The sequence below is a fragment of the Mus caroli genome, unplaced genomic scaffold (assembly GCF_978045245.1).
Source record: "Mus caroli unplaced genomic scaffold, Mus_caroli_1 scaffold_5, whole genome shotgun sequence".
In the NCBI taxonomy this organism is placed as follows: domain Eukaryota; kingdom Metazoa; phylum Chordata; class Mammalia; order Rodentia; family Muridae; genus Mus; species Mus caroli.
In genome coordinates this window covers 11,491,802-11,509,312 of record NW_028227260.1, presented here as the reverse complement: position 1 = coordinate 11,509,312, position 17,511 = coordinate 11,491,802, and the positions used below count along the sequence as shown (strand labels likewise).

General features: G+C 41.3%; 1 protein-coding gene across 6 annotated transcripts in view; it reads left to right on the top strand.

The window, feature by feature from the left end:
- The window catches only part of Phka2 (phosphorylase kinase regulatory subunit alpha 2), an 83,550-nt gene that overhangs the window by 34,264 nt on the left and 31,775 nt on the right, over positions 1 to 17,511 (top strand). For all 6 annotated transcript variants that reach the window (XM_021153153.3, XM_085837932.1, XM_029473162.2 and 3 more), the window contains 8 exons: positions 4,515 to 4,610; positions 8,034 to 8,141; positions 9,625 to 9,703; positions 11,887 to 12,021; positions 12,663 to 12,772; positions 13,969 to 14,113; positions 14,349 to 14,427; positions 16,838 to 17,007. In XM_021153153.3, the coding sequence (XP_021008812.1) occupies positions 4,515 to 4,610; positions 8,034 to 8,141; positions 9,625 to 9,703; positions 11,887 to 12,021; positions 12,663 to 12,772; positions 13,969 to 14,113; positions 14,349 to 14,427; positions 16,838 to 17,007 (922 nt within the window). The remainder of the gene's footprint in view (positions 1 to 4,514; positions 4,611 to 8,033; positions 8,142 to 9,624; positions 9,704 to 11,886; positions 12,022 to 12,662; positions 12,773 to 13,968; positions 14,114 to 14,348; positions 14,428 to 16,837; positions 17,008 to 17,511) is intronic.

The window sequence follows — 17,511 nt, the reverse complement described above, 5'->3', positions numbered from 1 at the left end:
AAGAATGTAAAAGCATAGGCTGCCAAGCTTTCTTAAGTCTATTATAGAACTGGCAACGTCTCTCTTTCACATGGTCAGTTAAATGGCTGTCACATATTCAAGAGCGGGGGTCAGGGGACCTGGACAAGGATGTGAGTGCTAGGAGGCATAGCTCCTGTGCATCTGAGACAGGTATCCTTTTCATTCCTTTCAGATCAGTCGGGTACTTTGCTGCTGTTAGTGATACTCTCAGATAACATCTTGTTGAGTATATCAACCACCCAACTGTCTCCCAAGCTCTGGCTTTACTCCCTGTTCTTCCCATTCTCTATACCTGAGCCATTGGGATTTCATTAAAAGACAAAGTTAGATTATGTGCTGCCCTGTAGTCATCTTTCTATTGCTGTGACAAAGTATCTGAGATAAAGAAGTTAACAGGAGGAAGAACTCCTTTTGGCTGTTTCAGAGGTTTCAGCTCTTAGTTGGTTTTGGCTTCATTTCTTTTGGTCCTTTAGTATGGTATTATGTTGTAGTAGGTATCCTATAGTAGAAGGAAACTATTTCATGTCAGCCAAAAAACAAAAAACAAAAACAAAAACAAAACAACAAAAAAACCTAGGATGTGTGCAGGGCAAGAAGCTAGGGTCCCAGTACACTTTCTCCAGGGTATAACCCCAATGAATTACTTTCTCCAGATAGGCTCTGTCTGCTAGTCTCTACTACCACTCAATAGTGCCACTGTTACCAGGAGTTCAGTCTGGCTTCTCAGAGCCCATTCTCATCACATCCCAAGTCTGGAGGAGAGGCCTGTCTCATACATTTTGACTTTTGAAAGCCCAGTGCTCAGGAATATAGACAGTAAGCTTAAAAGGTTAAAGTCCTTTCATTATTTGTTCTTATGTTAGAGTTTACCTTGGGCCTTCTTGTCTTTTATTCTTAGTATTGGAAGCTCTCTGAATGACTGACTCTGAATTTAACTGAAAACCAGACTTAGCAATAATCAAGGGGATAGGGGGAAGCTAAGGAGATTAAAATTACTATACATTGTATTTTTTAAGGATATAAAGAGTTTATTCTGTAACCATTTTAAGTGTCCATGATCCAAGAACACAGATTTAGGTTACCCCAAGCTCCATGTTCCAACATGGAAACAGTTTCATTAAGTTTTTTATATTTTTATAGAAGAAACAAAGTCCTAAATGAAGGCAAGCTTAAAATACATTGATGGCATAGGTACACCACAGAGGCAGGTGCAGGAAGATGAGGGGAGCTTTTCTATAGGCCCCAGACTGCTGTCTGAGATTTTGGAAGCTAGTGGTCAAGTTAATAATAAAAGGTTTTTGTTATTTGTCACAGGATATTAGTTCTAACTGAGAAGTAGGCAAAGAATGCCTGTTGTGTAGGGCTAGACCCAGTCCAAGATAAGTCACTAGACTTTGGACCTGCAGCATGCCAATCTCTCCGTAGTACAGCCAATCAGCCTCTGCAGATACAGATGCCTTTCAAGAGCTTTCTCTTCACATTTTCAAGAGCTTTCTTCGCTCCCCTGGTGGCCAAGTGTCATATTTTGTACATTCAGGGGCCACATAGTTTATAGCCAATATTCAAAGGTCCTTATAGCTAGGAAGGCTCTTTTTGAGAATCTAGTATAGATGAAGTAAAGGGAGAGAGGAATAATACCTGGTAAAGACTACCAAGAAACTCCTGGATTTGAATTGCTTTTTACCTTCTGTGTGACACATAAATTACTGTATCTAAAATTAAGTAATCAAGAATACAGTTTGACCTAATGGAGTGAATATTATGGATGAAACAAACATGTCTAAAATAACTGGAATTTATATATTTTTCATGAGACTGATTATATATTTCCCCATCCCTGTATTTACAGTTATTTTTACTCAATGAACTATCTTACTTATATTTCAGTGGTTAGAAATGAGGCTTTGGAAGAAGTCACTATAGAATTGTCTTCCTTTTTATTAGTAAAATTCAAATATTGTTTTCATTTTTAATACCAGATAATCATACTATATTATATTAGATACTAAGTCAAGAAAAATTAAAACTTATGGCATAAGACATGACCAATGTTCTTGTTAGACATTGATGTTTTTTGTATAACTTATTTAGACATTGATGTTTTTTGTATAACTTATATAAGAAAAAAATAACCCAAATCTTTATATATTTTAAGCTAGAGGAAATGAAATTAAAGTTTAATTTAAAAGCTATGTTTTTTGTTTTGTTTATTTGTTTGTTTATTTTTTAGTTTTTCAAAGTAGGGTTTCTCTTTGTGTAGTCCTGGCTATCCTGGAACTCACTAACCCGAAACTCAGAGATCCACCTGCCTCTGCCTCCCAAGTGCTGGGATTAAAGGTATGTGCCACCACACCAAGCTTATTCTCGTTCATGTGAGCTCTCTATCTCTAAATTATACTGAACAATGAGTGTATGTATGTATATGTTTGAGTATATGTATGTATATATGATATGTATATATTTATAAAGACAATGGAAATTTTTGAATCTTTTAATACTAGTTTTGAGTAAGGTAAAGATAACTAAGCAGTCAAAACAAAAAAGCATGCTCAAATGAAAGGATACAATATCTTTTGTTACTTCATTACTGTATCTCAATTTATAATGCTCCCCACTTATGCATCTCAATTTATAATTCTCCCCACTTATGCTCTCCTTTCTAGTTGTCATATTATTAGATTTTTCTTTTAGCACTATAAGGGATCAAACCCAAATCCTGGGCTTGCATGCAAGGCAAATACTTTACCACTCATCTACATCCCTAGCCCTTGATGATGTGTGTGTGTGTGTGTGTGTGTGTCTGTGTGTGTGTGTGTGTTAAGCTACTTGAGCTGACAGTGCTCCCCACAAGAACCATAGACTAATGAAAACCTCAGTACCAGAGATGAGAAACCTCCTTTCAAATGATTAGGCCGAGTCCAAGCAGCAACCAGGGCAGCATAGACTGTTTATTGATGGGGCCCTTGCTTTCCTCTCAGAGGTTGAGGGCAAGCCTCTGTTGTTGAAGATACCTCACAGTTAGGACACAGAGCTTGGATGACATGAGCTGGATCTGACCTAAAAGCCTCTTTGTGCAATCTTGCTTCCTTGTTGACATTTTAAAATGTTATAATTGTGGTCACACTTTGCCATCCATAAATTTAAATGATCAGAAAATGAGATCTGGAAGTATAATTGACTGAGCTCTCCAAAAAGCCATGCTTAAATAGCTGGTGGCTGGTGACGTTTTCTGTCCTACTTCTTTCCTCTTTTGTGATGTTGTTTTTTATCACTGCCTTTTCAGTGTAATGGGAGTGTTTGCTTCAAAAGCTGTCATTATAATGAGAGCTGCATCCTTATAATGGTGTAGATGGAGCATAGTACATGCATTTCCTTTTTGTCTCACATTCGATTTTTGCAACAAATCAATCTTTCTTGCTCTCTCCCGTGTGTGTGTGTGTGTGTGTGTGTGTGTGTGTGTGTGTGTGTGTGTTTGTGTGTGTGTGATGCTGAGGATGAAACTCAAGACCTTGCATTATAGGCCGCCACTACCACCAAGCTACAATATCAACCCCAGCAAATATTTCCTAACCAATAGACATTGTGTATATATGTCATTTGTATGTATGTGTAGTATGTACATGATCATGTATGTGTGTAGAGTATGCTCACATGTGAAAACCAGAGGATGATGCTTGGTATCTTGCTTTCTGTCTCTCTTTACCTTATTTTCTGAGATAGGGTCTTTCACTAATAGAACTTATCGACTTAGGTAAACTGGCTGGTCAATGAGTTTTGGGGAACCATTGGTCATAAATGTGCCACCAGGCCTTTTATATGGACTCCAGGGATCCAGACTTTTTTGTTGTTGTTGTTGTTTTGAGACAGGGTTTCTCTGTGTAGCCCTGACTGTCCTGGAACTCACTTTGTAGACCAGGCTTGCTTCAAACTCAGAAATCTGCCTGCCTCTGCCACCACGCCCGGCCAGACTTGGATCCTCACAGTTGCACTTTGCTGACTTGAGCCATCTCCCCAGGCCCTTGAGCCAAAAAAAAAAAAAAAAAAAAAGAAAGAGAAAAAAAGAAAGGGGGTGGGGCTCCTACTTAAGCAGAAACAGAATATGTTGCCTAACATTTCAATGTTTAAACTTGTTTGGTAAGGCATATTTCAAATATGAGAAAACTTAAGAATAAACTATTGAAATGAGAATGGCTTGGGGATGATGTGCATGGTATAAATGACAGCTCTGTGGAAAATTTGAAGACTAAACAGCTACTTTCTTGGGGGCTACCCTTGCCCTCTCCCTGGAAACAAGGCAAGTGGGGCTTGGCTCAGGGGCAAAAAGCAATGGTGTCTCCCTTCTCCTAACATTTCTGACAGCCAGTCACTCTGTTCTACAGCCAAGCATTTGTAGCCCAGAGGCCTGTTCTGTTACTGTTTCCAAAGCTGTACTGGCATTGCATAATTAACTGCCAGACCTCTGTCACACTAAAGATGCTGGGGCTGTTTTCCAGGTCCAAGAATACCGAGAAGCCCTGGAGGGAATATTAATCAGAGGCAAAGATGGGATCCACTTGGTGCCGGAGCTCTATGCCATCCCACCAGACAAGGTAAGCAGGTGTCACCAAGCCTTCGTGGGTCTCATCTAGACTGAGTGAGTTAGGGCTTGACTTGTTTGGTATTCTCTACCCACATTTTAGGACATATGACCTCTTTTCCTCTTTAGAAATCACAAGTTGCTTCTAAAAGATAGAGCTTTCCTAGTTATCATAAGGAATTATAGCTTTGAGGAACATAAGGAACATATTTGACCATGGATGTCCTAGGGAGGTGGCATCTAAAGACCTTTGAAGCATACCTGTCCCTAATCTGTGTTTGAATCAAGCCCATATACACTTTACCAAAGGAAATGAAAGCCCCTGGAACCTGTCCAATCTAGGATTCCACCTAGGGACTAGACCCCAGGTTCTGGGCCTTCACACAAAGCCACACCACTTGCTAATGGGTAGTATATTTTACAGTTAGTAGAAGTGTCTACACATTGGATGCCCTATTGGACCTTTGAAAGTAGTGATGTAGTAGATTTTTCTTTTAATTTCATGTAGAACATACATTTTGATGAGCAGTGACTTGTAATTTTGCCCTCCAGATATGTGAGGCAGAAGGATCAGTAATTCAAGGCTACTTTGTATGACTCTCTTACAAAGGAATGTTTAAAAATATACATTTTAAATGAGTCTGAGATTTGATCCTTACAAGGCATAAAATTTCTGAGTATTACTTTGGGCCCTAATCTAGAACAGTGGTTCTCAACCTTCCTAATGCTGTGACCCATTAATACAGTTCTTCATGTTGTGGTGACCCCCAACCATAAAATTATTTTCATTCCTAATTCAAAACTGTCATTTTTTGAATCATAATGTAAATATGTGATATTTCCAATGGTCTTAGACAACCTCTGTGAATGGGTTGTTTCACCCCCAAAGAAGTTGCAAACCACAGGTTGAGAACTGTGATCTAGAAGGAACTATTAAATGTTACATAAATGACTACTTAGACCAAGAGAAAAGTCAAATGAAGGAGTTGAGTTTCTATAAGAAATAGAATATTCTACATCTGGAAGCATTGGATTATTTCACATTGATAATAGCCCACTTAGTCAGCTGGTTCACTTCCAGATTCACTGTGGCGGCGGGGGGTAGGGAGTTTCCTTGCAATGCCCCTATCTACTCAGTCCTACCTAGACTGTTGGGTTTGAGCTTCCAGAAACTCCATATTTCCATCATAGCATGGCAGGTGTACATCATCCAAGTGTTCATAGGACAAGTTAAAGATAAAGACTTCTGTTGTGTCACACCATACTGACTAAGTTATGAAGTCTTCCAGGGATGTTTGTGTGTGTGTGTGTCATAAAGTCTTCTGCAAATTACTTCACTTTACATTTCTATCTGTATGCTCTGGATGGTGTGAATGCTGATAAGGGTAAGGGGTGTCAAGGTCACTTTCCATAGCCACATTTTTATATTCCATGTTCAGATTGCTCATACTCTAGTACTGTGGCATCAATGGAAGGAAGCTGGAAACCAAGCAAGGGAGAATGCATTATCTTCAAGGATAGTACACGTACTTTATGGTAGAGACTAGTCATCCATCCCTGCTCTCCCAAAAGGCACTAACCATAGTAAATACTTGGTATCAGGGCTGCGCTTTGCTTCCTGGTAGATAATGCTGGTTGTACATCACAAAAATGTTACTCTACAACTCTCTCCTAAAGACCACACTGACTTTTAGGTATCTACTTGTCATTCAGTGTCCTCTTTATTTGGTGTACTTAGCTTATATGCAAGGCACCAGCGCTGGACAGTAGTTTACCTTAACCTCATTTTGTGTTAGCTTTGCAGGTGAGAGTTTGCAAGGTTCTTCAGTCACATCAATAGCATATATATAGAGACCACTGGAAAAGAATCCTGCAAAGCACCACAAACCTATATGGCTCCTTTGTGCAAATTAGAAAAAGTCTGGGACTACAGTGGCATGTAGCCTGTATGCTTGGGCAAGGTGTCACCATCTATGGACCCTCCACTGCACAGCTGGGGACTAGAGAAAGGATGTCCAACAAAACTGTAGTGAGCAGCTGGCCATGCCTTGCACAGCTTAGGGACTAGTACACAAGATTGTTCTATATCTAGAGGTATTGTAAAAGCAGAACTAGGCTGTGAGATGGATACAGAGGAAAGATGAAAGTGAAGATGTGGTGCAAGTGCATCTGTAAGTAGTACTTCAGAGAAGGACCAGAACAGAATTATATTCTAGTGGGAAAGTGCAGAACAAGTGCATCTTTTGTTCTTTGCATTAGATCGTTCTCATTCCAATTCGTTGCAGTCTTTCTCAACAGTTGTGTTTCAGTGTGTTTGATGTGTATTTAAGATGCCAGTCAATTGTAAAAGTAATGCTATGAATTGTAAAATATATATAGGGTTCTGTAGAAAGAAGAAAACATTTATTATTCCTAATGTTACCACTCAGTAATAACCACTATTGCATTTTGGAGCGTCTCCTTTTACATCAGTATTTCTTGCAATGTGTGCAAACCTTAAGTTCTTAAAATATTTAGTATCAAGAAATAGAAATCTTTAATAAGTATGTTAATGATATCAAGATCAATCCACAATGCTAAGAATGAACTCTCCTTACACACATGTGCATGCATACATGAACCCACACAGAAACTTGTGATATAAGTTTTTCCCCTAGAGAAGGATAAATGTTTCTCTTTTCTTCAAGTGACTGGTATTTTTTCTGGAGGAAAAAAATGGTCAGAAATATTACCTTAACATTTCAGTGACTGAAACCTTAAAGTGGGCATGGGATTTAGAAGGAGAGTCCTCAGAACAAGCAGGCATAGAAGCTTACATTGTTGGGACCAAAAGAAAGAAAGGCATAAGAGCTTACATTGACAAGATAAAGCTCCCAGGAAATTACACTTTCTAAAGGAGGTGGGCTGGCAGTGCTGACAGCACTCTAGGTCTGCCTCATTGCACAGTGCCACCTTCTGGTAATTTTTTCTAAGGGATGGTAAGGCAGAGGAAGAAAACAGGCTTGACATCCAGCTATGCATTGTCTCTGTACAGGCTGCTGTGGGGCGTGAGTTTGTTCATTTTTTATGAGAACAGCCATCCAGAAGCATGAGCTGTGGAGCTTCCTGCCGCCCAGGCTCTGGGTATAGAGCAGGCACACTCAGCTCCCAGCACCCGTGCTCCCAGTTGTGCTTATGGAAGGAACACTGGCCTAAGACCAGGCCAAGATTTGAAATCCCCTTCTGTTGCTTATAGCCATGGGACACACTGAAAGGGGAACATTTTGCCTTTAAGTACATTATCCTGTATTGCACAGAATTGGTCTGGAGGCACAGAATTGGTCTGGAGGCTGAGGACTATTTTATGACTTCAAAATTTCCTCAAGTGTAAGATATTGCTGGCCTTTGTATCCTCTGATGTTCTGACCTTGAACATTTATTTCACTTTCTTTGCCAGGTGGATGAAGAGTATAAGAATCCTCACACAGTAGACCGAGTTCCACTGGGAAAGCTGCCCCATCTTTGGGGACAGTCCTTGTACATCCTCAGCTCACTGCTAGCAGAGGTAGGCTTTCTGATTAGAGGTAGAGCCATCTGATTAGAGGTACAGGAAACCAGGAAGAGCAACTTCATTATCTTCAAGGTTACCTGGGCTGTATTGGGCCCCAGGCTTTTCTCAGGCCTTGAATATCTGTATTTACAGTATGCCAGTTCAGATCAGCTACATGAGATACTCCCTGCCTTCCTCTCGACCGAATCTCTGGTATGTAGTTAGAATCTGCTTGCATTGTTGCTCAGCAGACATGGTAAACATCTCAGCCAAGACTAGCACAGCTGATCCTGGAAGAGCTAGGTATTGGGAGGTTATTAGATGGGCTAGAAACTCTTCCAGCCCAAGACACAGGAGGCAGAGTGGCTCTTCACATCTCTCCGTAGAAAGAGACAGCAAGTAGTTCTTCAGACACCAAAGCCCACACCAATCCACCTCCTGACCCATTCCCTCTTGCTCCCAGACTTCTGTTGAAAAGGCTTTAAAATGAATCTCCCAGTGTTAAATGAGAAACTTCAGCTGAAATTTTGGTGTGGGAAAGGAGCCTAAAGAAGAAAGGGACTGCCCTCCAGAGGCTGGCCAGCCTGTGTGCTTTGCCACCTCTAAAACTGGGGGAGAGAACAGTGCATCAGAATATTACTGGGTTACTGGTGTGGCAAAGGCCAGTGAGAGATAGCACAGTGGCCACTTGACCTGGGAGCATTGCTTCCTGAAGTTGTTCCCGGGTATGTTTAATCTCCCAAGTTTCATGGTCACGTCTTTATATATCTTTTTGAAAATCAGTCCTGTACCCAGCTAGCTCAGGAACTTTTGGCAGGTCTCTTAATCTCTCTGAGCCTCAATTGCTTCACCTGTAAAGTGAAAAAAACTGGGTTTAATTGTCCAATGCATTTCAGCTCCAGTTTCAGTAAATGTGGGGTGGGAAATAACTAAGTCCACTCATCTGAGACCTCCTCTCCAACATAAAAACGCCTTCCTTTGGGCCCAGCAGTGGGCTCCTCTTTCTCAGATCACCTTCATTCCTTTGGAAAACTTGCCTCGTTTCTAGAAAATGAAAGAAGATGCATTTTTAAAGAGCTCACTTAACAACATGGGGAGTGTTTTCTGTTTCACAGCAGTCAGCCCTGGACCAGAGTCTCTCAGCCTCTTTCTATAAACTTTCACCTCAGCGTCTCTACATGCAGAATGGTGATAGACATAGGAGACTCCAGTGTGACAGTGCACATGCAGGGACTTAGCTAGCACTAGTAATAGCTTTCTTTTCACTTATACAGTGTGGGGGTGCATTTGAGAAGCCCTCAGAGTTAAGCACCAAACAGGTAATACATTTCTCAGTAGCATTCTGAGTAGCATATTGTGTTATGGAGAAAGATTCAACAGATAAGACTAAAAGGCTTTTGAGTATCTGAGCCCCCAGATATACCACTTTCCAGTGTAGGAGCAAGGAAAGTCTTTGTTAAAGTGGTGTTTCATAGTATTAATGCTCCTCTCTTCTTAGGGATTCCTTGCCACTGGTGAAATTGATCCCTTAAATAGAAGATTTTCTACTTCAGTCAAACCTGATGTTGTAGTACAAGGTTTGTGAGCATGTTTACTATCCATCTCTAATGCATAGAATCAATGTTAGTTTTCATTCACATTATTCCTTACTTCCTTAATGAAATTTTTTACAAAGTGTATTTAGCCAGGTTCTAGCAGTGCAGACCTGTAATCCTAGTACTTGAGAGCCTGAGGTAGGAAACTCAAGAGTTCCAAGCCAAGCAGAGGAGGTAACTGAGTTGGTAAAGTAGCATGCATGAGGCCCTGGCTCAATTCTCAGCACTATATAAACTGGGTGTGGTGAGAAAAGGAAGAGCAATGGGATCACAGAGAGCTTGATGCCAGTCTAGCTTACATAGTAAAACCTTGACACACAAACAAGGGGAGGCAGGGAATGTGTGTTTGCCATTCGTTGTGGAAGTATTTATATGAAACCTTGTATAACTCAGACAGGCTCCCAAAGCAACAGGATTCCTTCCACCCACAAATTTACTTCCTACAGAGTAATTGTTTTCTGGAATCTAAACCTTGATTGTCACTAGTGCACACATAACTGTCACTCATAAAGTGGAGTCTGAGCCTGGTAAAAAGAGAACCCAAGTGAAGTTCATTGTCCCATGGAGGTCTCAGGTCTCACCACCTGCTTCAACCACCTCTTCCTTCCTCTTTAGCCAGCTTCTCTTCCAAGAAGGTAAGAAGCCCAATGAGATTACCTCTCCCAGAATCCTCACAGGCCAGGTCTTAGGGCTGGTAGGACTTTTGTTCTTCTCCAAGAGATCCTGAAAACAAAGGAGGTAGCGACAGAGGAAGCTGTCAATCTAGGTCTGCCCTATGGTAATGTATGCACTTAGAAAAACAATCCCTCTTGTTTCCTCTCCCAAGTCCTGGCAGCTCTGGCACGGTTCAAGTGAGTACCTTGTGTAACACATTGCCCCTAAAATAAGCCTTATACCTTTGTTTATTTGTTTTGTGTATTGTTTTTGGTCCTTTAAACCAGTCTTACTTTGTAAATCTGGCCAACTTTGAACTCACTACATAGCCAAAGGTGGGCTTGCATTCACAGAAGTCCTCCTGCCTCAATCTCCCAAGTGCTGAGATTATAGGCATGAACCATGCCTGGCTTAAGCTGTGCACTTAAGGATTCACTGTGAATATGACATCATTAGTATCAAAATGCTTTAAAAAGCATCAGGTGGTATGTGTTAGGTAATATTCAACTCTCAGAGGCATTTCTATGTATCGTATGTTCAGTACTTCTCAGCCTATGGATACGATGGTAAGATTGGGGAAAGATACTCTTAACAGTAGCTAGCCTATGTTCTCTGGCCTGAGGCCCTCTAGTTTCCAAAAGGCTCTGCTGCAGCTGGGCAAGGTACCAGCTGCTCTCTGTAACTGTCCTCCTCTTCTGCACCTGTCCAGACTCCATCCCTTTGCCAACACACTGCTTTCTCATAAAGGCAGGCAGTACTGGTATGGTAGATACCATCCAGCCATCCCTGATGTGGCCCTAAGCTAAGACAAATTTTTGCATAGACTACCAGCACCTAGATACTTGGAGGTCCCTGCCAGCCAGAGAGCCTAGGGCTCAAACATCAGGGATGGGTGCTCCTTCTCATCTGTGGGGTTTTGTGCTATGCTTCTAAGTGGGCCAGAGAGTCCCACTTTACCAGGCTCTACACTAAGAGGCCTGCTTTCTTTTCTGGAAGCTGCCCTCTCCTATCTCTTAAGGTAAAGCATTCCCTGTTAGCAGACTCTGCCTGGCATCCCCTAAGGGAGCTGTTTTCATTCCTAACCCTATGTGAAAATCACACAAGGGATATTTAGATAAATGCAGACCCAGAGGGAGGCAAGGCATTATTTCTGATAGGGTAAGTTAACACTTACATACCATCTGACACCTGATGCTTTTTAAAGCATTTTAATACCAATGATATAATATTCACAGTGAATCCTTAAAAGAAGCCACAAGAATTACCTAATTAGCCCACAATAACTGAGCCAGTACTGGAACCTATTGAAGACCATTTCTAGAAGTTCTCAGACCATCCTACACAGTGAGGGCACTTGACACATATGCATTGTGTGTGCTGATGTACAGTGAGGAGAGAGAAAGGCTGGAAGTGCAGTAAAGCAATTGCTATCATTTCCAAAGCCAACCATGGAGAAAGGGTTTAAGACAGCAGACACAGATCTGATGCTAAGTTTTTGTTCCTGTTTGCAGTTGCTGTTTTGGCAGAAAACAGTCACATTAAGGAGCTGTTGAAGGAGCATGGAGTGACTGTCCAGAGCATTGCTGATGTGCATCCGATTCGAGTCCAGCCAGGCCGAATTCTTAGTCACATATATGCCAAACTTGGTAGGTCACGGGAATATTGGGGTATGTTTGACAAAGAGGGGCTTTTCAGGTTCTAGGTTTGGATGTGAGGGAAACTTGGTTATAAGTTCCGAAGAAGACCCGGGCACAGCAACCAGTAGGTCCACTTCATTGTGAAGAAAAATGGGCAGGCAAGCATGTTCCCTCAGCTGGCTCAGCTCTTACTGCCATAGGAGCACCTCTGTTTGGCAGACATGTTGGAGAATAAACCACCCTCTTTGAAATGTCACAGTTGAAAGAATCACTGGTATCTCGATATAACTTCTGTTACCTATGGTACCCAAAATGCTCATTTTACCCATTAAAGTGGGAAGCAGTTCTCATTTCTTAGAATCTGAATTCATTTAGTTTATGACTACTAAATAAATTCAAAGTCTATATTATTAAAGTCCTTTTAATAGGCCTACTTGATATAGCTCAAACTGGCATTACTCACATCCATGCATAGAGGAGTAGAATTTGTTTCTCTTTTCTGCTTTGTTCCACTTTTAAAAGGTATTAGGAAAACAAACCCCAGAGTATATTATCTAACATAAAAATAAGGCCCAGTCTTCGCCTTGGTCACTAGTAATAGCTGTTACTTTATTTTCTCTAATTCCAGTTTTCCTTCATATTTTAAATAGGACGAAATAAGAATATGAAATTGAGTGGTCGACCGTATCGGCACATTGGTGTCCTTGGCACCTCTAAACTCTATGTGATTAGGAATCACATCTTCACTTTTACACCCCAGGTAAAAAGAACAGGCATGGTGGCCCATGGTAGTGCATGCCTTTAATTTCAGCACTGGGGAGGCAAAGACTGGCGAGACTCTATGAGTTCAAGGCCAGTCTGGTCTACATGAGTTTCAGACCAGCTGGAGCTATGCTGTGAGACCCTGCCTCAAAAAAAGTGCAGGCAAGTAGAAAACCAGCCAGCATTCTCTTATTAGGTTCTCTTTTCTGTCTGGTAAGCATTTCTATGTCAAAACATGGAAGAATTTTGTATGCAAAGGATCAGATGAAGGTATAGAAAATGTTTACGCTAGGTATTCAATGAATGTTACTTGAGTCAAATTGGGTATGTCATCACTTCCAGACATGAATATTAATAAAACTCACATTGCTTTATAATATGATATGTCACTTGGTTCATATCACCTAAACTTAATAGTCTCTAACCCTTGTGAAAGTTGTCATAGGACCCACAGTATGACAAACAACTGGAATGATTTTCAGGTCCCAACCCCTATTGAGATTCAGAATATGTTAACTATGGAACTTATCTTCAGAATTCGTGTTCCTAAAGAAAACTAACCTAACAGAAGCACACACTAATGTTTTTGGGTTTTTTTTTTTTTTATCTACTTGAACAGCTAGAAAGATAAACAATGAGGTCACTTTACCAGTGTGAGACATAGCATGGACTCCTGCATACCTGCCTCAGTAGCTGCCACTTTGAACATTGCAAACCTTGGTACCAAATTCCAAATGCAGAGCTGAGTGCGCACTAGCACAGAGGTCAGGAGACCAATTGGATTTTCATCATTATGTGGCAGTTCTTTGACCCTCATTAAGCAGGCATCAGTCAGATGGACAGTTCCCAGCTCTTCCTCACCTTGAAAGTGTGAACCGAAGATCCCCAGAAGGTGTAGAAATTACAAGACTCTTGATATGCCCTTGATGGTGAACAAGGCACTTACATCCCTATGGGAGGAGTTGAAGGCAGGTCCACCAGCATACCTTTCCTTTCATACCTGTGTAGCCATATTTCCTGGGCAGGTGACACATTGTTAGGTCTCATCTCAGAAACAGTGGTTCCCTGCTCAGAGGATTGAGGCCAATACTGAACATCTTCCTAGGCAACAGGGATTAGTGGAGCCCTGGATGACAGGTGTTAGGTGGGAAAAAGTAAATGGTGGCCCTTGACTTGGCCTGTTCTGACTTTCAGTTCACCGACCAGCATCACTTCTACCTGGCCCTGGACAATGAGATGATTGTGGAGATGCTGAGGATCGAACTGGCCTATCTGTGCACCTGCTGGCGGATGACCGGCCGACCCACTGTCACCTTCCCTGTCACGCACACCATGCTCAGTAATTTCATGATCTCCACCTGTTGGGTCATGGGCTCTGACCTAAAAAAAAAAAAAATGTTTAGGACAGTTCCTATGGATGGCGCCAAGTACTGAAGGGGCTCCGTAGCAGTTTGACTTCTGTGTCTAAGGAATCTCTTGGGCCATGATGGTTTTGATTGGGTTGCTGTTGGTAAGACTGTTTCAGTGCATTGTACTCCCACATAAAGAAACTCATTCATCATTCTTTTTCTTAGCAAATGATGGATCAGACATTCATCCTGCAGTTCTTTCTACAATTAGAAAACTAGAAGATGGCTATTTTGGAGGTGCTAGGTAAGTCAGGATTTCTTTTCATTAAATAAGGATAACATAGACCTTTCTAAAAGTCTTCTGTCCTTTCTCTGCCTTTCATATCAATTTTCTAAACCTAAACACACAGAATTTCGAGTAAAAAGGAAATCAAAACTAATGTAATTTCATCTCCCACGGAAAGCTTAAATCTGATCTAAAGCAATATTTGGTTGTTCCTTGTTAAACGTTCCTGGGCACTGAAAGACCACCTGCATAGAGAAGTGAGCATGGCAGTCTCGAAGGTGTTGTCTTTCGTGGGAGCTGAGGATTTCTATCTAGTGTTTCTCCTAAGAGACATGGAAGAAAACACCAAGCACCCAAGGCGGGGTCAGCAAGTGCTCAAGAAAAGCCACTTGAGCACACTCTCACACTGACAATAACAGTTCACACAACCTTACGATTTCACCTTGGCACCTCATTAGTCCCACAGAAGTCATTGTCTAGCACCTTCCGTGCTATGAGATCTATTGGGGTTTGTTGTCCTAAGGTATGTCTCTCCTTTGTATGATTCTTAGACCTTAGGTGACTAGGGTTGCTGGCTTTACAGGAATCCCCTTCTTTCCTTTTTACCTCTGTGTGACCCAAGGTAGGTGATTTTTCTTTCTCTGAAGTCTCTATATCTTCATCTCCATGAGTCTCTTGGAGTGTGTCAGAAGTAAGTGACCCCTTCTTGTACTCTCCTACCTGTTGCCACAGGAAAAGCATTTAAAAAAAAATACCTCTTGCCTTACTATTTACACTCTATCTTCATATGCAGCTCAGTGTGCCAGGAACATTTCCATTATGTAAATCTCCAGACCATTTTTCATCTTACAGAATTCAAATACCATATGCAAGAAACAGCTTCTTGCTGCCCTGCCTATTCCAAGCACCCTATCTGCTTTGTGTCCCCATGGTTTTAGGCCAGACAACTTGTGCAATGTAAAGTCTTTCTGTTATTGGCTCATTTCTCTATTGTCTTTCAAGGTGCACTCAACTGTTTTTCTAACTATGGACGCAAGTGATTATTTTCCAGCTCCTAAGCTACCTGTGCCTTGTAGCTTCCTGTAGGCCCTGCTGTTGTCTAGAAGTAGCTTCCCATATAGGGTGTCCTTGGTCTCTTGGAAGTATCAGTCAAACATCCATCAACATATACTTCGGAGCAGTTTGGCTCCAGCTTAGATAAGTTGCCACCTGGCATACAGCATCATGACCAAAACAAAATATAGGCCTATGATGGAGTCTCATGCTACCAAAAGCTTTTGAAGTAACTGTCTTGCTTTGTGTTCTCTTTAGCCTCATAAACCCCACTTTTTCACCTTCATCAGAGAAGAAGTCCCCATTGCATTTTGGTTTTCTGATCTACCTCCCAACTCTAGGGCAAAACAATGGGAGGGAGCCTTAGAATTTTCCTTTGGCTCTCCAGAAGAAGGCTTTTGTCTAGTGAAGGACAGGCTTTTTGTCCCCAACTGTTGTTTTACCATAAGCCTTTTGCCAGTTGAAACTCAGCCACCTGCACAGGTGGTTGTATTGCATACTCTGATTTACTCTGTAAACAATTCTGTTGTGGGTTCTTAGGTTCTTACACATATTAACTAAATTCTGATCTCTTGTTACTAGCTCAGAGCTACTAGCTCTGTTGTCTTCCACTTCAGTATCTGACATTTCCGTAGGGCAGAGACTACATAGCCTTCCACCAGTATCTCGAGTGCTGACTCCTCTTTAGCAAGCCCCCAGGCTTCCTGTTTTCAGTGAAATGTTTCTCAGCCCACTCTAGTAGAGCCCATGCAGGGTGAACTGCTATCAATCTGAGGATGGTAGGTCAATCCAATGCTTCCTTCTAGAGAGAACCTTAACTCTGAGGCACATGTCTTCCATCATAAGTCCTCTGTACCCATCTCACCATGTTTCATGGCAGAGACAAGCATACTAGGAAAATTATTGCTTCTGATCCAGTTGTTAAGGAAGAGAAATCTCAGAGGTTGACTCTAACTAAAAATGTTTACTCAGTTTATTTTGTAAAATTGTTAACTAACCAGGAAAATAAGTTTGTATTTGTTAGTTTTGGGGACAAAAACTAGGCATGAAATGTGTTGACTTTTAAATGTTCTGTCTTTTCACTTGATACTCGTGAATAAAACTTGAGAGACATGGACTTATTTTGCCCAGACTGGCTTCAGACTTTGTATGGAGCGGATCCTCCTGCTCCTATTTCCCACGTGCTCACATTACAGGTATTCTTACCATGCCCAACTTTGCTATTGAATTTTTGGGTTTGTTTTTTGGCTGATAGAGGGCCAATATATTTATTGACTCCTGCAGAAGTGCTAGCTAGCTGTTGAAGAGTTTCACAGTGATTCATAGTGAAAGTCTGCACCCCACCTGTATCCCTAACGAAGTACCTTCTTGACAGAGTAAAACTAGGAAACCTGGCAGAGTTCCTTACTACCTCATTCTACACACACCTGACCTTCCTGGATCCAGACTGTGATGAGAAGTTGTTTGATGACATCAGTGATAGGAGCTTTAGTCCTGACAGTGAGCCAGACCTGGGAGGATACCTGGAAGACAGCAGTCCTCAAGGTACCTTGTGGCAAGCATCTTTGAAATATTGATTGCATTTGTTCAAACCTTGGCACTATGATAAAATTGCCTAAGACCCAAATACAGAAAATAATTGACAAGTAGGCTACAAGCAAATAAACAGAAATAAGGTTTCTGAAGATTCTGTTCACTAAAATGAATAAAGTGCTAATCTAAGAACCTAATTTACTAGGGCTAGAGACATGGCTCAGCGGTTAAGAACACTGACTGCTCTTCCAGAGGTCCTGAGTTCAATTCTCAGCAACCACATGGTGGCTCACAACCATCTGTAATGGGATCTAATGCCCTTTTCTGGGGTGTCTGAAGACATTGACAGTGTACTCATATAAATGAAATAAATAAACAAACAACTCTCTTTAAAAACAAAAAGAACCTAACTTACACTGGTGCCCTTGAAAACAGGACTTCATAAGCTTGTAGGAAACTCTCAGGTACAGACTGTTCATAAATTGCTTTCTTAAAAATGTTTCCCATTTATAGGCC